At 43.3% G+C, this 22,842-nt stretch overlaps 1 protein-coding gene across 2 annotated transcripts in view; it reads right to left on the reverse strand.

Moving 5' to 3' along the window:
* Positions 1-17,112, reverse strand: part of BCL2 (BCL2 apoptosis regulator) — a 183,024-nt gene extending 165,912 nt beyond the window's left edge. The window contains exons 1-2 of one of the 2 annotated variants that reach the window (XM_027118704.1): positions 16,020-17,102; positions 14,958-15,807 (exon numbers count right to left, since the gene is read on the reverse strand). In XM_027118704.1, coding sequence (XP_026974505.1) covers positions 14,958-15,524 — 567 coding nt within the window. In that variant the 5' untranslated portion in view covers positions 15,525-15,807; positions 16,020-17,102. Of the gene's footprint in view, positions 1-14,957; positions 15,808-16,019 lie in introns of both variants that reach the window. The other variant, XM_027118705.1, reaches the window with a different exon arrangement.
* Positions 17,113-22,842: the final 5,730 nt, after the last annotated feature.

Genomic DNA, 22,842 nt, shown 5'->3' on the forward strand with positions numbered 1-22,842 from the left:
ACAATGTGACAATCAATGGGCTAGTCTCTAACATTAGCATTAAGGACTTTCATGAAAGTTGAATGTTTATTATAAAACAACATCTAGAAGATTCCTTTTCAGGTATGAATGACAAACTTTTTCAATTCAATGGTGAAGGATGAAATCAAAATACTTCAGGTATTTTTCTTTGTTCATTGCTACTAAATATTAACGGATCAGTGGGATGGGACGTTTGGAACACATATGTCCCTATAATGGGATGCTATAGAGTGGGACACATACTCTATTTAATCAGTGGGGTGGGACATTAGTTGGTTAGGGTGAGTTTGATTTCCAAAGTGATCATAATCCTTTATTCAATCAACAATCATTCTGTGCACCTATTATCTACTATGCTGGGTTAAATGAAATAGGAGGACGATTTTTATTTATTTATTTATATTTTGGCTGCGGCACTCGGCATGTGAGATCTTAGTTCCCCGACCAGGGATCGAACCCATGCCCCCTGCAGTGGAACCTCGGAGTCTTTACCACTGGACCGCCAGGGAAGTCCCAGGACTATTGTATTAAGTAAGGAAGTGCCAGTGAAAGAGAAAACCTTGACTGTTTAAGACCCCTACAAAGGGAGGACACTATTAGGAGGTTGAAACGACACTAATATGACTCAAGGTGAATTATCTTTTAAGTAGGCAAACTGGTTGTGGGGAACCAAGCTCTGAACAGTAAAACTTCAAGTTAATTCACCTTCATTCAATCCACAGAAATCCTCAGAGGACTTTGGGGGAAAGGCGGTGTAGAAACAGCAGTAATAAAAGAAGGTAGAATCAGCAGGGGCAGCTATGACCACTTTTGGAAATAAAGAGGAAAATGGGAAATCTACATGGTCTGGGGAAAAGGCATAGGGTATTCCTGTCCCAACTTCTCTCTTCTAGATCCTTAAGACCAACTGCTGTTGGGCATTTCCACTTGGATATCCTATTGGGAGCTCAAGCTGAAAATGTCCAAATTAAGTTCATCACGTGTATCCCACAAAACAGTCATTGTTCTTATCTTTCCTTTCTCTCTGAAGGACAGTATCATTTTTTGAGCCAGCTGGGTTTTGAACTTGTGTCCTCTGCTTCTTTCCCTCCCTCATTTCTCACGTTCAATCTGTTCTCAGTCCTTTGGGTCCACTTCTCCACCAACCCCCCACACCTGTCCCCATTCCCCCACTGCCATGGTTCCAACTTCCTGCCTGGCCTCCCACTGTCCAGCCTCAGTCATTGTCAATCTTCCACAAGCCCACACATCCCACCTTGTCTCAGAACCCTTTCGATATCCTTTTAACATCTACCAAGTTAAACACCAACCTCTCAACTTAGGGCCAGTCTTATCTCACCAGAGATCTCTCAGACCCCAGCAACGCCTCATGCATTCCTGCCTGCTCTCCAGCCCAGCTACCTGGAATGCCCTCTCCCCATATCTCCCAACTGTTATCTCCTGCATAAAGCTCTTCCAGATCCCCTTCTAGCTGGCCTGGATCGCTCTGTCCACTAAAGTGTGTAAAGGATTACAGCACTTTACACAGTACTTGTCTTAGTCTCACTATTGGTAGGCAAGTTCCTTAGAGGCAAAGGTTAAAGTCCACATTTTTCACTCAAGTGAAACATCTGGCATAGAGCTTTGCACATAGTAGGCCCTCAATAAACATTTTCTCAATGGAAAAAGGTAGTGTGCACGCTCTACAAAATAACAAGATATTTATACTTTCCGTTCCCATCACTGCCCTGGTTGCTAGGAACACCTTGGGGTTAAAATTTGCAAACAACTGCTCATTTTCCTTGATTAAGACTTCTTACTGTTTTCTCCTTTTTTTTTTTTTTGAAGGGATTATTTATTTGTTTGTTTGTTTATTTATGGCTGTATTGGGTCTTCGTTGCTGCATGCACGCTCTCTCTAGTTGAGGTGAGCGGGGGCTACTCTTCGTTGCGGTGCGCGGGTTTCTCATTGCAGTGGCTTCTCGTTGTGGAGCACAGGCTCTAAGCACACAGGCTTCGGTACTTGTGGCACGTGGGCTCAGTAGTTGTGACTCATGGGCTCTAGAGCACAGGCTCAGTAGTTGTGGCACACGGGCTTAGTTGCTCCGTGGCATGTGGGATCTTCCCGAACCAGGGCTTGAACCTGGGCCCCTGCACTGGCAGGCAGATTCTTATTACATCGTTTCCTTCCTATACTGTCACTTAAATATTTAGTAAGTGGCTGTGCATCATTATACTTAAAATTTTGTTAGAAAATAGCTCCAAACCACCTCTAAAAGTTTTCAGCTTTAAAAAGAGAGAGAGAAAAAGAAAGAGAGAGAGAGAGAGAGAGAGAGAGAGAGAGAGGTAGATAGACACATATCCCAGCAGGAATTCATAAAGAAAATAGCTAGGAGAGACTTTCAAGATGGCGGAGGAATAAGACGTGGCAATCACCTTCCTCCCAACAAATACATCAGAAATACATCTACACGTGGAACAACTCCTACAGAACACCTACTAAATGCTAGCAGAAGACGTCAGACTTCCCAAAGGCAAGAAATTCCCCACATACCTGGCCGTGTGGCTGACAGGGTCTTGGTGCTCCGGCGGGGTGTCAGGCCTGTACCTCTGAGGTGGGAGAGCCGAGTTCAGGACACTGGTCTACAGGAGACCTCCCAGCTCCACATAATATCAAATGGTGAAAGCTCTCCCAGAGATCTCCATCTCAATGCTGAGACCCAGCTCCACTCAACGACCAGCAAACTACAGTAATAGACACCCTATGCCAAACAACTAGCAAGACAGGAATACAACCCCACCCATCAGCAGAGAGGCTGCCTAAAATCATAATAAGGTCACAGACACCCCAAAACACACCACTGGACGCGGTCCTGTCCACCAGAAAGACAAGATCCAGCCTCATCCACCAGAACAGAGGCATCAGTCCCCTCCACCAGGAAGCTGACACAACCCACTGAACAAACCTTACCCACTGGGGGCAGGCACCAAAAACAGTAGGAACTACGAACCTGCAGCCTGAGAAAAGGAGACCCCAAACACAGTAAGTTAAGCAAAATGAGAAGACAGAGAAACACACAGCAGATGAAGGAGCAAGGTAAAAACCCACCAGACCTAACAAATGAAGAGGAAACAGGCAGTCTACCTTAAAAAGAATTCAGAGTAATGATAGTAAAGATGATCCAAAATCTTGGAAATAGAATGGAGAAAATACAAGAAACATTTAACAAGGACCAAGAAGAACTAATGAGCAAACAAACAGTGATGAACAACACAGTAAGTGAAATTAAAAATTCTCTAGAAGGAATCAATAACAGAATAACTGAGGCAGAAGAACGGGTAAGTGACCTGGAAAATAAAATAGTGGAAATAACTACCACAGAGCAGAATAAAGAAAAGAGAATGAAAAGAATTGAGGACAGTCTCAGAGACCTCTGGGACAACATTAAATGCACCAACATTCGATCGAATTATAGGGGTCCCAGAAGAGGAAGAGAAGAAGAAAGGGACTGAGAAAATATTTGAAGAGATAATAGTTGAAAACTTCCCTAACATGGGAAAGGAAATAGTATATCAAGTCCAGGAAGCGCAGAGAGTCCAATACAGTATAAACCCAAGGAGAAACATGCCAAAACACATATTAATCAAACTATCAAAAATCACCTACAAAGAAAAAATATTAAAAGCAGCGAGGGAAAAACAACAAATAAAATACAAGGGAACCCCCATAAGGTTAACAGCTGATCTTTCAGCAGAAACTCTGCAAGCCAGAAGGGAGTGGCAGGACATATTTAAAGTGATGAAAGGGAAAAACCTACAACCAAGATTACTCTACCCAGCAAGGATCTCATTCAGATTCAACGGAGAAATTAAAACCTTTACAGACAAGCAAAAGCTAAGGGAATTCAGCACCACCAAACCAGCTTTACAACAAATGCTAAAGGAACTTCTCTAGGCAGGAAACACAAGAGAAGGAAAAGACCTACAGTAACAAACCCAAAACAATTAAGAAAATGGTAATAGGAACATACATATCGATAATTACCTTAAATGGAAACGGAAATGGATTAAATGCTCCCACCAAAGACACAGACTGGCTGAATGGATACAAAAACAAGACCCATATATATGCTGTCTACAAGAGACCCACATCAGACCTAGGGACACATACAGACTGAAAGTGAGGGGATGGAAAAAGATATTGCATGCAAATGGAAATCAAAAGAAAGCTGGAGTAGCAATTCTTGTATCAGACAAAATAGAGTTAAAAATAAAGACTATTACAAGAGACTAAGAAGGACACTACATAATGATCAAGGTATCAATCCAAGAAGAAGATATAACAATTGTAAATATTTAGGCACCCAACATAGGAACACCTCAATACATAAGGCAAATGCTAACAGCCATAAAAGGGGAAAGCGACAGTAACACAATCATAGTAGGGGCCTTTAACACCCCACTTTCACCAATGGACAGATCATCCAAAATGAAAATAGATAAGGAAACACAAGCATTAAATGATACATTAAACAAGATGGATTTAATTGCTATTTATAGGACATTCCATCCAAAAACAACAGAATACACTTTCTTCTCAATTGCTCATGGAACATTCTCCAGGATAGATCATATCTTGGGTCACAAATCAAGCCTTGGTAAATTTGGGAAAATTGAAATCGTATCAAGTATCTTTTTGGACCACAATGCTATGAGACTAAGTATCAACTACAGGAAAAAATCTGTAAAAATTACAAACACATGGAGGCTAAACAATACACTACTAAATAACCCAGAGATCACTGAAGAAATCAGAGAAAATAAAAAAATACCCAGAGACAAATGACAATGAAAACACGACGACCCAAAACCTATGGGATGCAGCAAAAACAGTTCTCAGAGGGAAGTTTATAGTAATACAATCCTACCTCAAGAAACAAGAAACATCTCAAATAAACAACCTAACCTTATACCTAAAGCAATTAGAGAAAGAAGAACAAAAAAGCCCCAAAGTTAGCAGAAGGAAAGAAATCATAAAGATCAGATCAGAAATAAATGAAAAAGGAATGAAGGAAACAATAGCAAACATCAATAAAACTAAAAGCTGGTTCTTTGAGAAGATAAACAAAATTTATAAACTATTAGCCAGACTCATCAAGAAAAAAAGGGAGAACACTCAAATCAACAGAATTAGAAATGAAAAAGGAGAAGTAACAACTGACACTGCAGAAATATAAAGGATCATGAAAGATTACTACAAGCAACTCTATGCCAATAAAATGGACAACGTGGAAGAAATGGACAAATTCTTAGAAAAGCACAACCTTCTGAGGCTGAACAAGGAATAAACAGAATAAACAAGCACTGAAATTGAGACTGTGTTTGAAAATCTTCCAACAAACAAAAGCAAACAGAATCCAACAGCATATTAAAAGGATCATACACCATGATCAAGTGGGGTTTATCCCAGGAATACAAGGATTCTTCAATATATGAAAATCAATCAACATGATACACCATATTAACAAATTAAAGGAGAAAAACCATATGATCATCTCAAGAGATGCAGAAAAAGCTTTTGACAAAATTCAACATCCATTTATGATAGAAACCCTCCAGAAAGTAGGCACAGAGGGAACTTACCTGAATATAGTAAAGATCACATATGACAAATCCACAGCCAACATCGTTCTCAATGGTGAAAAACTGATACCATTCCCTCTAAGATCAGGAACAAGACAAGGCTGTCCACTCTCACCATTATTATTCAACATAGTTTTGGAAGTTTTAGCCACAGCAGTCAGAGAAGAAAAATAAATAAAAGGAATACAAATTGGAAAAGAAGTAAAGCTGTCACTGTTTGCAGATGACATGATACTATACATAGAGAATCCTAATGATGCTACCAGAAAAGCACTAGAGCTAATCAATGAATGTGGTAAAGTAGCAGGATACAAAATTAATGCACAGAAATCTCTTGCATTCCTATACACTAATGATGAGAAATCTGAAAGAGAAATTAAGGGAACACTCCCATTTACAACTGCAACAAAAAGAATAAAATATCCAGGAATAAACCTACCTAAGGAGACAAAAGGCTTGAATGCAAAAAATTATAAGACACTGATGAAAGAAATTAAAGATGATACAAACAGACGGAGAGATATACCATGTTCTTGGATTGGAAGAATCAATATTGTGAAAATGACTATACTACCCAAAGCAATCTACAGGTTCAATGCAATCCCTATCAAACTACCACTGGCATTTTTCACAGAACTAGAACAAAAAATGTCACAATTTGTATGGAAACACAAAAGACCCCGAATAGCCAAAGCAAGCTTGAGAAAGGAAAACAGAGCTGGAGGAATCAGGCTCCTTGACTTCAGACTATACTACAAAGCTACAGTAATCAAAACAGTATGGTACTGGCACAAAAACAGAAATATAGATCAATGGAACAGGATAGAAAGCCCAGAGATAAACCCACGCACATATGGTCACCTTATCTTTGATAAGGGATGCAAGAATATACAATAGTGAAAAGACAGCCTCTTCAACAAGTGGTGCTGGGAAAACTGGACAGCTACATGTAAAAGAATGAAATTAGAACACTCCCTAACACCACACCCAAAAATAAACTCAAAATGGATTAAAGGCCTAAATGTAAGGCCAGACACTATAAAACTCTTAGAGGAAAACATAGGCAGAATACTCTATGACATAAATCACAGCAAGATCCTTTTTGACCCATCTCCTAAAGAAATGGAAATAAAAACAAAAATAAACAAATAGGACCTAATGAAACTTAAAACCTTTTGCACAGCAAAGGAAAACATAAATAAGACGAAAAGACAACCCTCAGAATGGGAGAAAATATTTGCAAATGAAGCAACTGACAAAGGATTAATCTCCAACATTTACAAGCAGCTCATGCACCTGAATATCAAAAAAACAAACAACCCAATCCCAAAATGGGCAGAAGACCTAAACAGACATTTCTCCAAAGAAGATATCCAGATTGCCAACAAACACATGAAGAGATGCTCAACATCACTAATCATTAGAGAAATGCAAATCAAATCTACAATAAGGTATCACCTCACACCAGTCAGAATGGCCATCATCAAAATATCTACAAACAATAAATGCTGGAGAGGGTGCGGAGAAAAGGGAACCCTCTTGCACTGTTGGTGGGAATGTTAGTTGATACAGCCCCTATGGAGAACAGTATGGAGGTTCCTTAAAAAACTAAAAATAGGGCTTCTCTGGTGGCGCAGTGGTTGAGAGTCCGCCTGCCGATGCAGGGGATGTGGGTTCGTTCCCCGGTCTGGGAAGATCCTACATGCCGCAGAGCGGCTGGGCCCGTGAGCCATGGCCCCTGAGCCTGCGTGTCCAGAGCCTGTGCTCCGCACACGAGAGGCCACAGCAGTGAGAGGCCTGCGTACCGCAAAAAAAAAACTAAAAATAGAACTACCATATGACCCCGCAATGCCACTACTGGGCATATACCCTGAGAAAACCATAATTCAAAAAGAGTCATGTACCACAATGTTCATTGCAGCTCTGTTTACAATAGCCAGGACATGGAAGCAACCTAAGTGTCCATCGACAGATGAATGGATAAAGAAGATGTGGCACATATATACAATGGAATATTACTCAGCCGTAAAATGAAATGAAATTGAGTTATCTGTAGTGAGGTGGATGGACCTAGAGTCTGTCATACAGAGTGAAGTAAGTCAGAAAGAGAAAAACAAATACCATATGCTAACACATATATATGGAATCTAAAAAAAAAAAATGGTTCTGAGGAGCCTAGGGGCAGGACAGGAATAAAGACGCAGACGTAGAGAATGGCCTTGAGGACACAGGGAGGGGGAAGGGTAAGCTAGGACAAAGTGAGAGAGTGGCATGGACATATATACACTACCAAATGTAAAATAGCTAGCTAGTAGAATGCAGCTGCATAGCACAGGGAGATCAGCTCGGTGCTTTGTGACCACCTAGAGGGGTGGGAGGAAGACACAAGAGGGAGGGGATATGGGGATATATGTATATGTATAGCTGATTCACTTTGTTATACAGCAGAAACTAACACACCATTGTAAAGCAATTATACTCCAAAAAAGATGTTAAAAAAAAAGGAAAATAGCTAGGAGATAATCCTGAAATTTTAGACTTACAGGTGCCAACTGGCATCCTTCATAGACTTTCTTTTTTTCCAAAGAGATAAAATATCAATATGTAAAGATGATGATATAATTTGTAATTAATTTTATTCCTATGCTAATTGTAAGAAGGCACTGAACTAAGAAGACTAAGTTTTTGTCCCATATTCCCTTTGAAAATTCTAATGCATCTCAGTAGAATATTCGGCTGCAATTGAATTTCAAAGGTAATACATAGGTATGACATTCATCGTACTGTAAAGCAGAAGAAATCTTAGTATTTGTGTAGAAGAGTTAGAAAAAGTCAAGAAAAGACAATCTGCAACGCTCATGCCTTGTTTGGTGCTCCAAGCATTAGAAGTCATAAACTCTCCATATTCTTTCCCAGCTTAAGAAAAGACAGTTAAAAAATAGAGAAATACAGTCATTGGAACTGTCACAAGAAAGATGTATTGGTCTCAATGGTAAAATCTCCCTTGGAAAATTTAAGCTTCACTTGACACAGTGGGTCCTTGGGCTCGTTTCAGGAGACAGAGTAGGAAGGAGAGTAGGGGCAGTCATAAGCTTCTGACTCATTACGCTGAAGCTCCAGAGAGCTGATTAGCCAATTATTAACTAAAAATGGGATATGGCTCCATCCCTGAAATTCTGAAGGCAAAACAAGGAGCAGAATGGAAATACTGATGCCAGTGAAATTGCTCATAGAATCTGGTCCATCGCCTAAGAAAATCAGCCAAGTAGCCCTTAGTGCTTTTGTAACTGCTACCAATGGCCATGCCAGCATTTCAGGGAGATTCTCTTTCTAACGTGTTTAAGAGGGCGTTTGGGGAAGTAATCTTTAGTATAAGCTATTTTAGTTGTTTAGTTAGTCAAACTTTATCTAAGGCTAGAGTATAACCCTCACTCTACTCTCACACTGCAGAGATCAGAGCTAGTACAAACTCTTCCAGCAGATTCTATGTTTTCCCTGCACAGCATTGGAATTTATGATCTCTGGAGGGAAAGCATCATATCTGATGACAGAATTTTTCCTTGCCCAGTTGCCTGTAGCAAGATTGGAGTAAGGGTTATAATATTCCAGCTTGGGCAGACCCCTTTTCTGCCCCCTCTTGCTGGTTATCTAGACATAATACTCTTTCCTTCAGGTGAGTCCCACCCTTAACATGTTGGAAGGTGACAAGGAGCTACCCCTTGAAGGTCTCCCTGTGGTGGGGTGATGGGCAGGTAGGGGTCAGTGATGGAGGTTGGCGGGAGTGGGGAGGGTCCCGGACGAGAAAGCCCACACGGCTTTGGAGAAACAATCATTCCGTCATCATTCTCACTGAAGGACAGCTGGGTTTATCTTTTGTCTGGCAAATAAAGAGCAGAGAAATCGTGTTGGCACTACAAAATCGAGCACAGATCAGAACACGCTGCAATCTACGAAAATACTTTTAGAAATGAAAATGGCTTTGTCGTAACTTCAAAAGTTTAACAACCTCCATTTAGAGAAACAGGACCAGGCATAAAAGATGTTAGATGGTAAACACCTGCTCTTCAGGAACACAAATGTCTCAGTGGACTAGGAATTTCTATAAGTAGCGTTTTGGAAGAGAAGCCTCTTAATAAACAGAACAGTGCTAGAACCTAAAACCAAACCAAAACAAAAGGTTTTGTTTTAATCTCTCCCCTGTTCTGGTTCACATCGACTTGGACTTGTCTGCATGCCAGAATGATTTAAGAAAGATAGTTCTTCAAATTAATCTATTCTAATCAACCTCATCAGAGTCTCGGGTGTCTTTTACCAATAAAAAAATATTAATGAAATAACTTTAAAAACTGCAGGCTAGTGTTTATTAAGTCTTCATAATATGTAGAAAGAGCACCTAATGGGTAAATATTTACCAAGGGAACTCCCCCTGCCTTTCAGTTCTCTTAAGCGTACGTCCGTGTAACACAGTATTTTTTAAATCATCTATATTTCTCTTCCTAGTTAAATCAGGCCTAATGCACACATGAACAACCATATGGTTAGAAATAACTTTTTCAGACAAAGATTGAAGTGTATGCAAAATAACACATCCTTAGGGTTTTGTTTTGTTTTGTTTTGTTTCTTCTTTTTCCCTCTAAATCTGAGAGTTTAGAATCATTTTATCAGGCTGTGTGGCAACTGAGTTCACAACGACATCTCCAGCCCTGGTCTGTGAGGGCATCCAGAGCAGGGGAAAAGCCTTCCTCCCTGGACCCCCAAACTAACCCAGGGCCAGGCACACAGAAGACTTGCAGTCATGTTTGTTGAATAACTGTCTCCGTCCTTGGCTGACTCTCATCGTTAACCACGTTTCAACGTCAAGCACTGATTTTGTTTGAATTGAACCTCAAATACGATATATCTCTGTGGGGAAAAAAAAACCTTTTTACTTGTACACTACAAATACGGTGTTGTTTTTGCAGCACAAATGCACTTCTGCTGAAATACTGCTTTGCTAAAGTCTTGGCGAAGACACGATGGATGACCTCAGAAATGGGTGCGCGGACGTGCTGAGTGGGAGAGACCACCATTAATACACACAGCACCGCACACCTGCTTTATGAGTGGGTTTATCATCCTCCAAAAAGCTGACTAGGACTGGGAGTCGAGATAAAGAAAAACTATTTAAGAGTTTGGCTTAAAAAAAAAAAATCTGTGGCTTTCTGTTACCTGGTGTGCTGTGTAGCCTAATAACATTTAGCAATTCTGAAATGTACCGGTTCAATCAAGGATTGCTAAAGAGATCAATCAGTTCTCACTAGAAAGCACAGCTAAAAGTAACAGGATGCACAGAAGAAAGCCATGCTTTCCACCAACATTAAACAGCAACAAAGGCCCTAAAACAGAAAAGAGAACTGAGTGAACTATAAAATTTTACAGAAGTCCCCAAAAGCAATCGCTCAACAGCACATAACTGCAAACTCTAGGAGCAATAATGTATCTTTCTCTACAAAATAAATTACTGAAAGGGATCATGTGATTCTTAGCAGGCAGGGAGATGCACTTTCCCAAGGAAAGTTCATCATTAAATATATTATTTAAGACTGGATCATCTTCAGGCTATTTTTAATCCTATCATTTTGTTGCCAAAATTAGCTATAAGCAGCTGAAACTCAGCCACTAGAAAACTGACGTTTTTTCATGTATTTTGTACACTGGCCTGAGAAGAGTATTGCTTTCCAGTTAATCAAACATTTGGGTGGATGTGGACTATGTACAGAAAAGAGAAACTGCTTGCTGACCAACTAATAAAAAGGAAGCCAACCTCTACTGGATGTGGAGAAGTAAGTTCCTGTCTTCCTAAACCACAAAGACCAAATGACAAACACACAAAAGAAGTCGCACCACCATGTCATCAACAGAATGAACCCAATATCCAAGTTATGGCATGTCATTCTTGCAGCTGTCAAACATCTCACTCTCTCCTAAGACATGAAGCGAAATGTTGTCACATTTCTCAGTTCGGAGGGCGCGATCAACGTTCATTCACCATCAACTTCCCCAAATCTCAACCCTCTGCTTGCAAGAGCCCCTTGGTCGTGAAGCGGTCTCAGGGCCCCTAAACTCATTTACAGAATTTGAACTGTGTTACAAGGGGATCAAACAATACCAAATGGAGCTATTAAAAGAGCTAAATGTCCTGTCTTTAACTGGAGTAGAAAAGCTATCTTACTTTCATGGGGTCTGTAATGCCAACACAAATTGTATAGCTACCACGCAAAACATTCTCGAGAGGATGGAGCTTATAACAATTTCTCTCCTGTCTCTCTTGCATTCCAGTCTATTTCTTCCAAGGGTCAGATCACTCTAGCGGACACATGGGAAATATTCAGCATCCTAGGTAATATTATGGACCACGGGGCCACTGGAAAGGTACACTGTAGGATCCACCCCAGACTGCTGTTTTTCCTAAAAGGCGTCCACGAGAATCGATGGTCGGTGAGGGCAGCCAGCATCTCTAACTCTCACGTGCACACAAACACCTGTAGACGTGCGAACCACAGATTCTGACTCAGAAGCTCTGGGGCGGGACCTGAGACTCTGCATCTCTAAGAAGCTCCCAGGTGACGCCCAGGCTGCTGGTCCCTGAGCCACACTTGGAGTGGCAGGGTCTCAGACATCTAGAACTGCCTCCCTCTGGAAGCCTTATTCAGACTTAGGAATAAAGCCATACTCCACTCCACCGCCAACTCTTCTTCAGTCTTTATATAATTTGTAGACTTCTAGGACCATCTCTCAGACACCTATCATCCAAGGCCCTGCTTTCTCCAAGTTATGGAACATGGAATGCAAACTGTTTTTCCTCGGCCTCAGAAGTAGCAGCAGCAAAGAAAAAAAATGTGACTTAGAATCTAAAGCCCCCGTAAGAATAGATTCAGTAGATGAGCTGATCCACCAAGCCCTGTAAACAGTACAAGTACAACATTGTCCAACGTTAAAAGAATGTGCTAGCTCTCTTCTGAAATTTTACCATCCTTACTGAGTCCTTTACACTGCAAGACGCAACATATTATTAGAGATGCAACACTGATTGGTGCAAATTTGGAGGAAAATCTGTCTGTATGCCAAACGCTTAAAATAAAAATGTAGGTTCATGATGCACCTTTGAAAGGATAAGTACGTCAGGCTCTCGAGTACTACCACTTTTATTATTCCAAAGTGGACATTTATGATTGCATTTCCTGATATATACTTTTTTTTTTTTTGCCAAAGTCCTCTGCTTTCCTAGTCATCCATCTATAGGTTGTCCTGAAAGCTACACATTTTACCATTAGCTATTTGTGCTTCTATATGATTTATTTTTACTATAAGAGGTTTTGTCCAAAAAAAGTTTATCATGTTCTACGGTACGTCATTGTGGTTTGGCATCATAAAATGTAGCCTCTGCATTTATCAACCTCAGATACCTGTTGACCACAAAGATAGGCTCTACTAAGAAAACTCTATTTGGAAAGGAGGAAAAGGTGAGCCTTCACTTAAAAAGAAAATTCAACTGTATGAGATGTTAATATACCACAACTCGACAATAAAGATCAAGATTATATCTTAATTTCTATCATAAACATATGTCTCCATTTCCCATCTTTTTACTAAATTACTTGACACATGACAGTTACCACCATGGATTTCTTCCAACTAGAAAGAAAATTTTTAAAATTATTTTCACAAAAATATGTAATAGTCAAACTGTTATATTAGTTCTACTTTGGTCTTAAAATGATCCTTTTGGCGTCTGGAAGTCCCTACCTCTTTGGTTATGGTGGTTAAAAATAAAACCACCTACTTAACCAAACATTTAACAAAACTATTCTTTACACACTTCACTGAATTCTTCAAGAATTACTAAAGATCTGATAATATGAGATCTCGAAAAACAAACAATTCACAAAAAGCATTTAAATTTTAGAGATTAAATGGGGATGTTTTACTTTTAAACACTGAACAGTGGCATCAATATTTTGTCAACTTTGGTCAAGTAGGATCAGATGTTCATGTCAGTCATCTACTTTTCTTGGGCTTTTCTCTTTTTGGCCCCTTACCATTAGCACACTTTGTAAACTGTAGTAAAGTATGTAACGTGCTTCTTGAAATCGAATACACCTGTAGTGACTTCTAAGCTTTTTGCTCCTGTTAGGTCCTATAAAATAATAACATTAGTAATTCTCCCTAGAGACTGTGAAAGGAAGCACGAATTGTATCCTTTTTCAAAGACAGCTCTTCAGATTAAAAGACAAGAATTAATTCCTCTTGCACTTTTTCACAAATTAATCACTTCAGATATAAAGTGTAGATGTCAATTACACTTCTTCAGTCTTAGGATCTGTACCCCTCCCCCAAAGAACCACACACACAAAAAGAACTTCATGGCGACATGATAGAGGCTCTATCTAGCACAACAGGACCAGAAAAAAACAGTTCACAGATGTTCTTCAGAAATACAGGCATCAATCACTTCAACTAAAGCCAGAGCATGAGAACCCACAGCTACGAATCAATTCTTCTACACTTTATATAGATACTCTAGATGCAAGTTTTGCCAGCAGAGGGGACCACCAAATCACGCGGATTCTAGGTGGTGAAAAGTAGAAGATACTAAAATTCCAGTGAACCTCAAAATCACACACAAGTTATAGAAATAGAACACAAGGTACGCAGCCAACGCAAATTCTGTCACAGCTCACCTCTTTACAAACATCCAGGTGTTCCAGGGAAAGGGGCTACACTGGTTTTCCTCTTTGGGTAGATCTTACCAAGTGAGTCAGAAAAGGCATGCCCTTGGTCCCCTGGGGGAGTCTGCTCTTCCAACTGGATGGTTCTCAGATTTTAGTACAAAGAAGAAACCCCCAGGGGAGCTTATTTCTGATGCGGATTGCCAGGGCCCAGCCTGGCATCTAGTTTATGAGTTGTCCCTGAAATGTCCCATTTCAACAGGCTACTCAGGCCAGGTACCGTGATGAGGGGGATCCTTGGACCCCCAGTTTGAGAAACCCTGAAGGGATGCCATTTACCCCAAGATCCTACTGAACAGCAAAGGCTGGATCTTTGAACCTCAATGTCTGGCAAGCAAGGGAAACAATTTTGCCGGGAAGCAATGATCACAGTTGGGTTGGCAGGGAGACCTCTGTACAGGGAAAGAGGGAGGGAGGCCACAACCCTGATATTATTTCATTGGCTCATCGGTCTCCCTTGGCCCAGTAGCCCACCCAGACTCCAACCTCCGCATCACAGACCCGAGAGGTCCAGCCCAGACTCACATTCAATCAGACATGCACCTACCCAGCCTCCGTTATCCTGGATCCAGGTGTGCAGGTGTCGGTTCAGGTACTCAGTCATCCACAGGGCGATGTTGTCCACCAGGGGGGACATCTCCCGGTTGACGCTCTCCACACACATGACCCCACCGAACTCAAAGAAGGCCACGATCCTCCCCCAGTTCACTCCATCCCTGAAGAGCTCCTCCACCACCGTGGCAAAGCGTCCCCTCGCGGTGAAGGGCGTCAGGTGCAGCTGGCTGGACATCTCGGCGAAGTCGCGGCGGTAGCGACGAGAAAAATCATCACCGGCCTGGCGCAGGGTCAGGTGGACCACAGGTGGCACGGGGCTGAGCGCAGGCCCCCCTGCGGGGGCGGCGGGAGCGGTCTGGGGCGGCGGCGGGGAGGTCCTGGATGGCGCTGGGGTGCTCCCAGTCTGGGAGGAGAAGATGCCCGGCGCGGGGGCGGCCCCCGGGGACGTGGCGCCCGCGTCTCCGGCATCCCACTCGTAGCCCCTCTGCGACAGCTTATAGTGGATGTACTTCATCACTATCTCCCGGTTATCATACCCTGTTCTCCCAGCGTGCGCCATCCTTCCCCCACGGAAAAGCAGCCGGGTACCAACAGCACCTCTCGCCCCCGCTTCCCGCCCCACGGCCCCGCACGAGAGAAGAATAGTTATAATCCAGCTATTTTATTGGATGTGCTTTGCATTCTTGGATGAGGGGGTGTCTTCAGTCATGCGGAACACTTGATTCTGGTGTTTCCCTCTTGGCATGAGATGCAGGAAATTTTTATTTAAATTCCTTTCGGATCTTTATTTCATGAGGCACATTATTAATTATTGTTAATATCAGTCTACTTCCTCCGTGATGCTGAAAGGTTAAAAAAACTAATCAGTCAAAATCAGGTGCATTTCCCTTTATACAGTGGGTGAAAGCAGGGCACACACACTACAAGTTACACAGCTGAAAATAATATAATAAACTGCCTGGAAATTAAACTTACTCAAATGCACTTAAAGTTAAAATCTCAACTGTTTCCACTGAAAGTTACATGAAACCCATTTCCTGTGCAAAGAACTTACTTGTATTTTTTCAGGACAGCATGATCCTCTGTCAAGTTTCCTTTTCTGTGAAAACAAATGCATAAGGCAAAGATTCCATCAATCTTCAGAACTCTCCAGTGATAGCTGCTGTGAAACTTCCAAATGAATCAGGAGTTGGGGGCGGAGGGTGTAAAAATTAGGAGAATTTCCAGTTTGATTCCCAGACTTCTTCACAGAAATGTCAATCCGTAGGAATCCCAACCGGAGATCTCAAGAGCACGAGCAAAGAAAGGCAGCGGCGGCGGCAGATGAATTACAATTTTCAGTCCAGTATTTGCAGAAGTCCTGTGATTTTCCCCCTCTCGGCAATTTACACGCGCACACACACGCGCGGGCACAGACATGGATCTCTGTCCGCGGGACCGCTTCACGCCTCCACAGGAGAGAGACAGGGACCGGGGGCCGGTGGACGAGCCGGGGACGGGGGCAGGAATCCTCCTCTGATTAAACTCCGAACAGCGAATGCATTTTCCGAAAAGCTGCTTGATAAATGAAGGCTGGACGCGCCCGGCCCGCCGGTGCCGAGCGCGAGAAGCCCGCGCTGTGTGTGGTGCGGCGAGGGCTGGGGAGAAGGACGTGGTGGGGGAGGGCTTTATTTTTTCCCTCTTTTCCTAAAAAGGATGACTGCTACGAAGTTCTCCCCCCTGGACCCCCTCTTCCGCTGCACCCCACCGGCGCACCCCGCCTCCGGGCTGCGCACCCTTTCTCCTCCTCCTGTCCTGCGCGGCGGCGCTGGCGGCGCCCGCCTCCCCCGCGCTCCCGCCGCGCACCCGCTCCGGGCGATGACGGCCGCGCCGGCGGGGAGGGCCCGGCGCCCGGCACCTTCGCTGGCGGCTGCGGCGGCGGCGGCGGCTCGGCGGGGAAACCGAGAGCGACGGGCGGGAGCGCGGCGGGCGGGGGCGGGGGCGGGCGCGAGGAGGAAGGGGGCGGGCGCGGCGCGGGGGGGCCTGGCCTCTTCATTCTCCTCTCGAACCGACTGGTTTCCTGTTCGTACGTCACACGGTTCATTCAAAAAAAGAAGAAAGAAAGAGCCCTCCTCGGTGCCGCCCCGCCGCCCCCTCCGCCCCCTCCGCGCCCTCCGCCCCGCTCCCCTTGCCGGGTTAAAGGAGCCGCGGCCGGCCCGGGAGTGGCGCGCCCCGCCGGGGACTCATGGCGCGCAGGCCCGCGGCCGGGGAGGGAGCGCCCGGGACGGCCCCCGCCCGCTGCGCCCGCCCGCTGGGCCCGGCCGGTGGGTGGCGTGGGCGGCGCAGGCCTCCCGCGCGGCCGCGGCGCGGTGGGTGTGCCAGGGGCCTCGTCGGGCCTGCGGCGGGCCCGGCGCGCGCTCGGAGTCTCCGGGGCCCGCGAGGGGCCGGGGGCGCCCGGGGAGCCGCACGCGGCCGGTCGGGCGGCTGCCGGGGCCAGGAGCTGGGGGGGACGCCGACAAAAAAAGCGCTGGAAGAGCGCCGGGAATCGCTTCGACCCTTCCTAGCCGTGCGCGCGCGGGGTGTGTGTGTGTGTGTGTCCACACATCGTGTTACCAGGGGCCTCAGCGCTGCCCTCCCATCAAGAGAGGCGACGCTGCACGTTCATCCGCGAGGGAAGCCCCAAGCATCGTGTTTACGTGCAAGCTGCTTCCTAGGTGTCCACGCACAACATACACTCCGGAGACACCATCCGTGACCGAGGCCACACAGAGCTCTCAGTGGCGCGGCCGAGGGATTAGTGAGGGATACCAAGGGCTTTCGAGTGGTTAAGTAAATGCTTTTCCTCTGCTCCTAACAATTTCGGCACTGGGTGAGGGCTGGACGCCACTGGGGGCTACAGGGCAACTTTCAGGCCCGCAGACCCCCAGCCAGGGTGGGTGGGTTTCTAAAGGCCTCCGCGGTCGCCTAGCAGCCAATCTTAGATGTTCGCACCTTCTCGAGTTATCTATACATACACAAACCTATATATTACACATACATATGTACACATTTTTTATAAAAAATTCACCAGGATGAATAGCTCCCAGGAGAAAAGCACATAGGGCAAACAAGTTGCATGTGTTTATTTTTATCTCTAAGAGTCTGACAAATAAAGTGCCAGGAAAAAATTAGCACGGCGGCTCACCTAGTAGGACTCAAGTACAAACATATAGGGACACTGGCCTGTTGAGGTCATAGAAACATGACAAGTGAGTACTGCCATGTGTACAAATATGTTCTCACACTATATTTTGTCTCTTTCCTAGTCTAAAATCAAAGCATTCGTTCTGTGGCAAAATAAGCACGGCAAATTATTTTCATTTCTTCATTTTATCAAATACAATCGGCCAACATGCCAACCTCTTGCATATAGGAATGGGTGCCTGGTACAAATGTCTTATCCAGGCAAGAGGGAATGAAGGAAGGTGGTCCTTCTCGCCTTCCAACCGCTGTAACAAAGTCCCCTTTTATCCATGGCAGTGGCAGGGAGGTGTGCTGGCCTGGAGAGAGACATTGGGTATAGACTGACCTGGATATATGTTTTCACAGAATAGCAGAAGCCCGTGTTAATGCCACACATCATGGTTTAGGGATCTCCTCAGAACCTTGTCCTAACCCCCCAAAATTACTTAAGAGGAATTGAAAGCCTTAGTGCTTGAGACCTAGCATGTCAGTGAGGAAATGAGAGGCCAGAGCTGGAAAAAAGACTGTACTTCTGCAAAGAGGGAGACCAGAAGGAAACAGATATCCCATTCCCAGAAAAAGGAAAGCTGCCTTTTTTTCTCCTTTACTCCACAGAGCCTCACTTTACAGATTCCTCCACACTTAAGTGGCATCTTGACCATAACCAAACATTCTCCAGACAGGTCTGCATTATTCCTTGACTAAGGCTATATATTCCCTAGGAATGTTCTGGATACTCTTTCAATCAAAAGAGTGAAACCGTTCCTCCATTCAGATTGCATGCTTATTAGAGTCCACCCAAAATGTAAGGACAAGTATTCCTTGGAGGTGTGGGACTTAACTATTTGTCTGTGAGTATTGGTGAGCTAGCGGAGGGAGCACTGGTTTGAGTCAGGAGTCCTAGGTGCGAATCTAGAGACCTTCCGATAACCTTCAAAATGTAGGCACTGTGGACTTTTCACTTCCCAAGACGTCTTCCACTTAGAGCCAATGGATGGTCCTTTTCGTGGTTTTGCCTGGATGGCTTCTAGCAGTAGGGTGGCACCGGGAAGAGAAAAGAACAAGATGCAGGGAATAGAGATTGTACCAAGGGTCTGAAAGGCCTGTGTTTCCCTTCTTTATTCTCCAATCTGCCAAACAAAAAGCTTTTTATTGCCAGTTTTTGCCACCTACTGGTTGATGTTTAACAGTATCATTCAGAAGGTTCTCTTCATCCATCACCAATATAAATCTTCCCAAAGTTTATGAAATTCAAAAAGGACATTATTCTAACCTGAACATAAATACTAATATTTAATATAGGTATATATCAAATCTTCCCAACTATTAAAATTTTTATTTATAACAAGGATAGAAATACAGTGTTTACTGAGAGGGAACTGACAACTAATAGGTAAGATGAAAGAGTTAAAAATATAAAACATGACCCCACACCATTTAGGCAAACTGACGTGAAAATAAATCCATCAACAAAATGAACTGAGTAGGGAGAGTAAAAACAAGCAGATAGCCTGCATAAAAGAAAAAGAAACTGCTTAAAAAATAACATCCCACAGGCCTAGATAAGCAATCCAAAACACTAATTTCCAATTTCAAGTATCTTCTACATTATTGTTTCCAACTTTATTGAGATATAATTGACATAAGTATCTTATATACTACAAACTCTTAGGTTAAATAGGGCCATATGCTTTAAGACAGTTTACACGTTGTTGGCAAACATTATAAAATAATGTTATTATTATAATACTAATTCCCTATTAGCATTAGTTACTAGTAATACTAACAGTAGTACTGTTCCTGACTCATTTCTGCTCCAGAGCCCCTCTTCTGTAAGTGTGATCGCATCCAAGTAATCCACTGTGTGCTCTCAAACCATCCTTGTCCTCATCAGGAAACTCTTTTACCAAATCTAAACCAACAAGCCTTGGTTTAACTGAAAAACCCACCTGGCTAATTTTTGGTGGGTTCTAAGCCTCAAAAAAATGTTTGGAATCATTAAGCAACAACTTTTTTTTTTTTTTTTTTTGCGGTACGCGGGCCTCTCACTGTTGTGGCCGCTCCCATTGCAGAGCACAGGCTCTGGACGCACAGGCTCAGCGGCCATGGCTCACGGGCCCAGCCGCTCCACGACATGTGGGGATCTTCCCGGACCGGGAAACGAACCCGTGTCCCCTGTATCGGCAGGTGGACTCTCAACCACTGCACCACCAGGGAAGCCCCAAGCAACAACTTTTGAAACCAAGCAACGAAGTGCAGGGAAGTCATTCTGTTGCGCAAGTTTAACAGCCAGCAAATAACGTTTACATGTGGTTTACAAAGGAAAGCACAATAAACTCACTCGTGGCAATTTTTTCCTTTCAAATTAATGACTTGGCATTTAAAGTGAATCAACTGAGATTAGGAACTTGTCTTATACGTTTCAAATGTTTACTGCTCTTGTTGGATTGACACGAAACACCATAGTATTGAGGGGAAACAGGCAAAGAGTATACATTCTTATGTTCCATAACTAATGTTTATTCTCTTATACTCTTTAGCACAGAGCACAGTATCTCCCAGACATTAACTGTTGATGAACACATTTAGAAAAATCAAGGTTAATATGTTTGTTATCTAGAGCTGCAGTAACAAAGTACCACAAACTGGGTGGCTTAAAGCAGAAATTTATTCTCCCACAGTTCTGGAAGCTCAAAGTCCAAAATCAAGGTGTCAGTAGGGCCATGCTCCTCTGAAGGCTCTGGGGAGAAATCTTTCCTTACCTCCTTCTAGCTTTCGTTGGGGGCTGGCAATCTTTGGCTTGCCGCTGCTTCACTCCAATCTGTACCACTGTCCTCCTGTGGCATTCTCCCTGTGTGTCTCTGTTTTCTCCTATTTTTATGAGGTCACCAGTCACATTGGATTAGGACCCTAATAACCTCATCTTAACTTGGTTATATCTATGAAGACCCCATTCCCAAATAAGGTCACATCCACAGGTACTGGGGATTAGGACATCAACATCTTTTGAGGACACACAATTCAACCCTTAACAATATGTTTATCTTCTATCTTAATATGTTTTTTTCCGAAGTAATGAGAAATGTTTATTCCAAGGCGCAAGGGCTCAGCAACGCCTGAGTTTCAAAGGGAACCATGATCTTTCTAAATCTTGCCATTTCATATTTCTGCTCAAAGCTCTTCAGAGGCCGAAATCTCAACTCCTGCGCATGGGATGATGTGACCCAAGCCTAACCCCTGGACACCCACCCAATCCTTCCACTTTCCCTTCTTGTAACCACATCACCTCTACGTGCTTTCTGGAATACGCCAAGATCTCGCATGTCTTTTGCCTTTGCACATCTGCTCATCTCCCTGAAAGGAACCCGACTTTCCTGTGGCAAATTCATACTCATTCCTCAAGGTTTACCTCAACAACTTTCTCCCCTGTGAGATCATCCCCGACTATCCTGGGCAGTCCTAGGATTCCACTTATGCCATTAGAAGAGGTTTCGTACGCAGGTTAGGAGCTTCGAAGACAGAAAACTGGTGTGGATCCTGGCTTCATCGCTTTGCAGCCGTGACCCTAACCTAATTACTTACACCCGCTCTGTGCCTGTGCCCTCATTTATAACATGGGGATACAAAGGTACCACTGGTAGGGTTAGTGGATGATTTAAATGAGTAAAATGCAAAGCACTCACAACAGTGACTAGCACGGGTTACATTTTCAAATGTTATGATACCTTAATCATAGCTATTGTTGGATCACCATGTAATTTCTGACGTGTGTCTTTCTCCCTAGATTATAAACTATTTGAGGGCAGGGACCATATTTGCCTTTGTGCATTCCCAGCCTAGAATAGTGCCTGGCATTCAAATAATTGTGGCATAAAATTCAGAGGCCTGAAGAAAGGAATGGGGAGTGGTTCCCCTTCCTCTCGTAAGGCTTGTAAGAGCCTTCAGAGGGATGAAGGGGGGAGGGAAATAAGAAATGTAATTGCCACGAGGGAGGGACAGATTGTTTATGCAAAGTCATACCCCTGGCGCCTGGATACCGAGCTCGTCACAGGCACTCAATAAATACATGTTGAAGGAGGAAAAATGGGGTGTATAAAATCAGGAGTGGAACAGAGGTCAGGAAATGTTTCTCTTTTTAAACGTCCAAACATAAAAAATTATAGAAGTGATATCTATGCCATTTACATATATAAGTTGCTCAAATTTAAAGACAGGTTAAGTTTGCCAATCAAGACATCCAAAGCATCTCTTCTCAATGTGACCAAAATTTTTCTATTTAAGGACGGAGAAATAAATATTAAGGCGTGTCCTTTCCCGTATCTCTCTTCTATGCCCTTCAAGAGTCTAGGAGATATTTCATTGTTGGAATATGAAGGTTTAAAGTATGGGAAATCAATTTATTTGTGTATGACACATAATTACTTAAGAAATTTTATTAAATTCCACATTTCTTACTCTTTGACTCATATATCCCACACTGGAGTCAAACAAACACTGAACACATTTGAAACGAGGGCCCAGAATACGAAATACTTACCGTGAACATATTACTTCCTAAAAAAGTGATATAAATCAAGCCTTGTCAAGTGTTTAAGATGCAAGGTTAGGATAACATTATGAAAGAGGTTTGTGTTTGTTTAAACATCTCTTTAAAAAAATGGACATTTCTAAAAAAG

The sequence above is a fragment of the Aethalodelphis obliquidens genome, unplaced genomic scaffold, assembly GCF_003676395.1.
Source record: "Aethalodelphis obliquidens isolate GAN/ISIS:26980383/991018 unplaced genomic scaffold, ASM367639v1 scaffold19, whole genome shotgun sequence".
Classification (NCBI taxonomy): domain Eukaryota; kingdom Metazoa; phylum Chordata; class Mammalia; order Artiodactyla; family Delphinidae; genus Aethalodelphis; species Aethalodelphis obliquidens.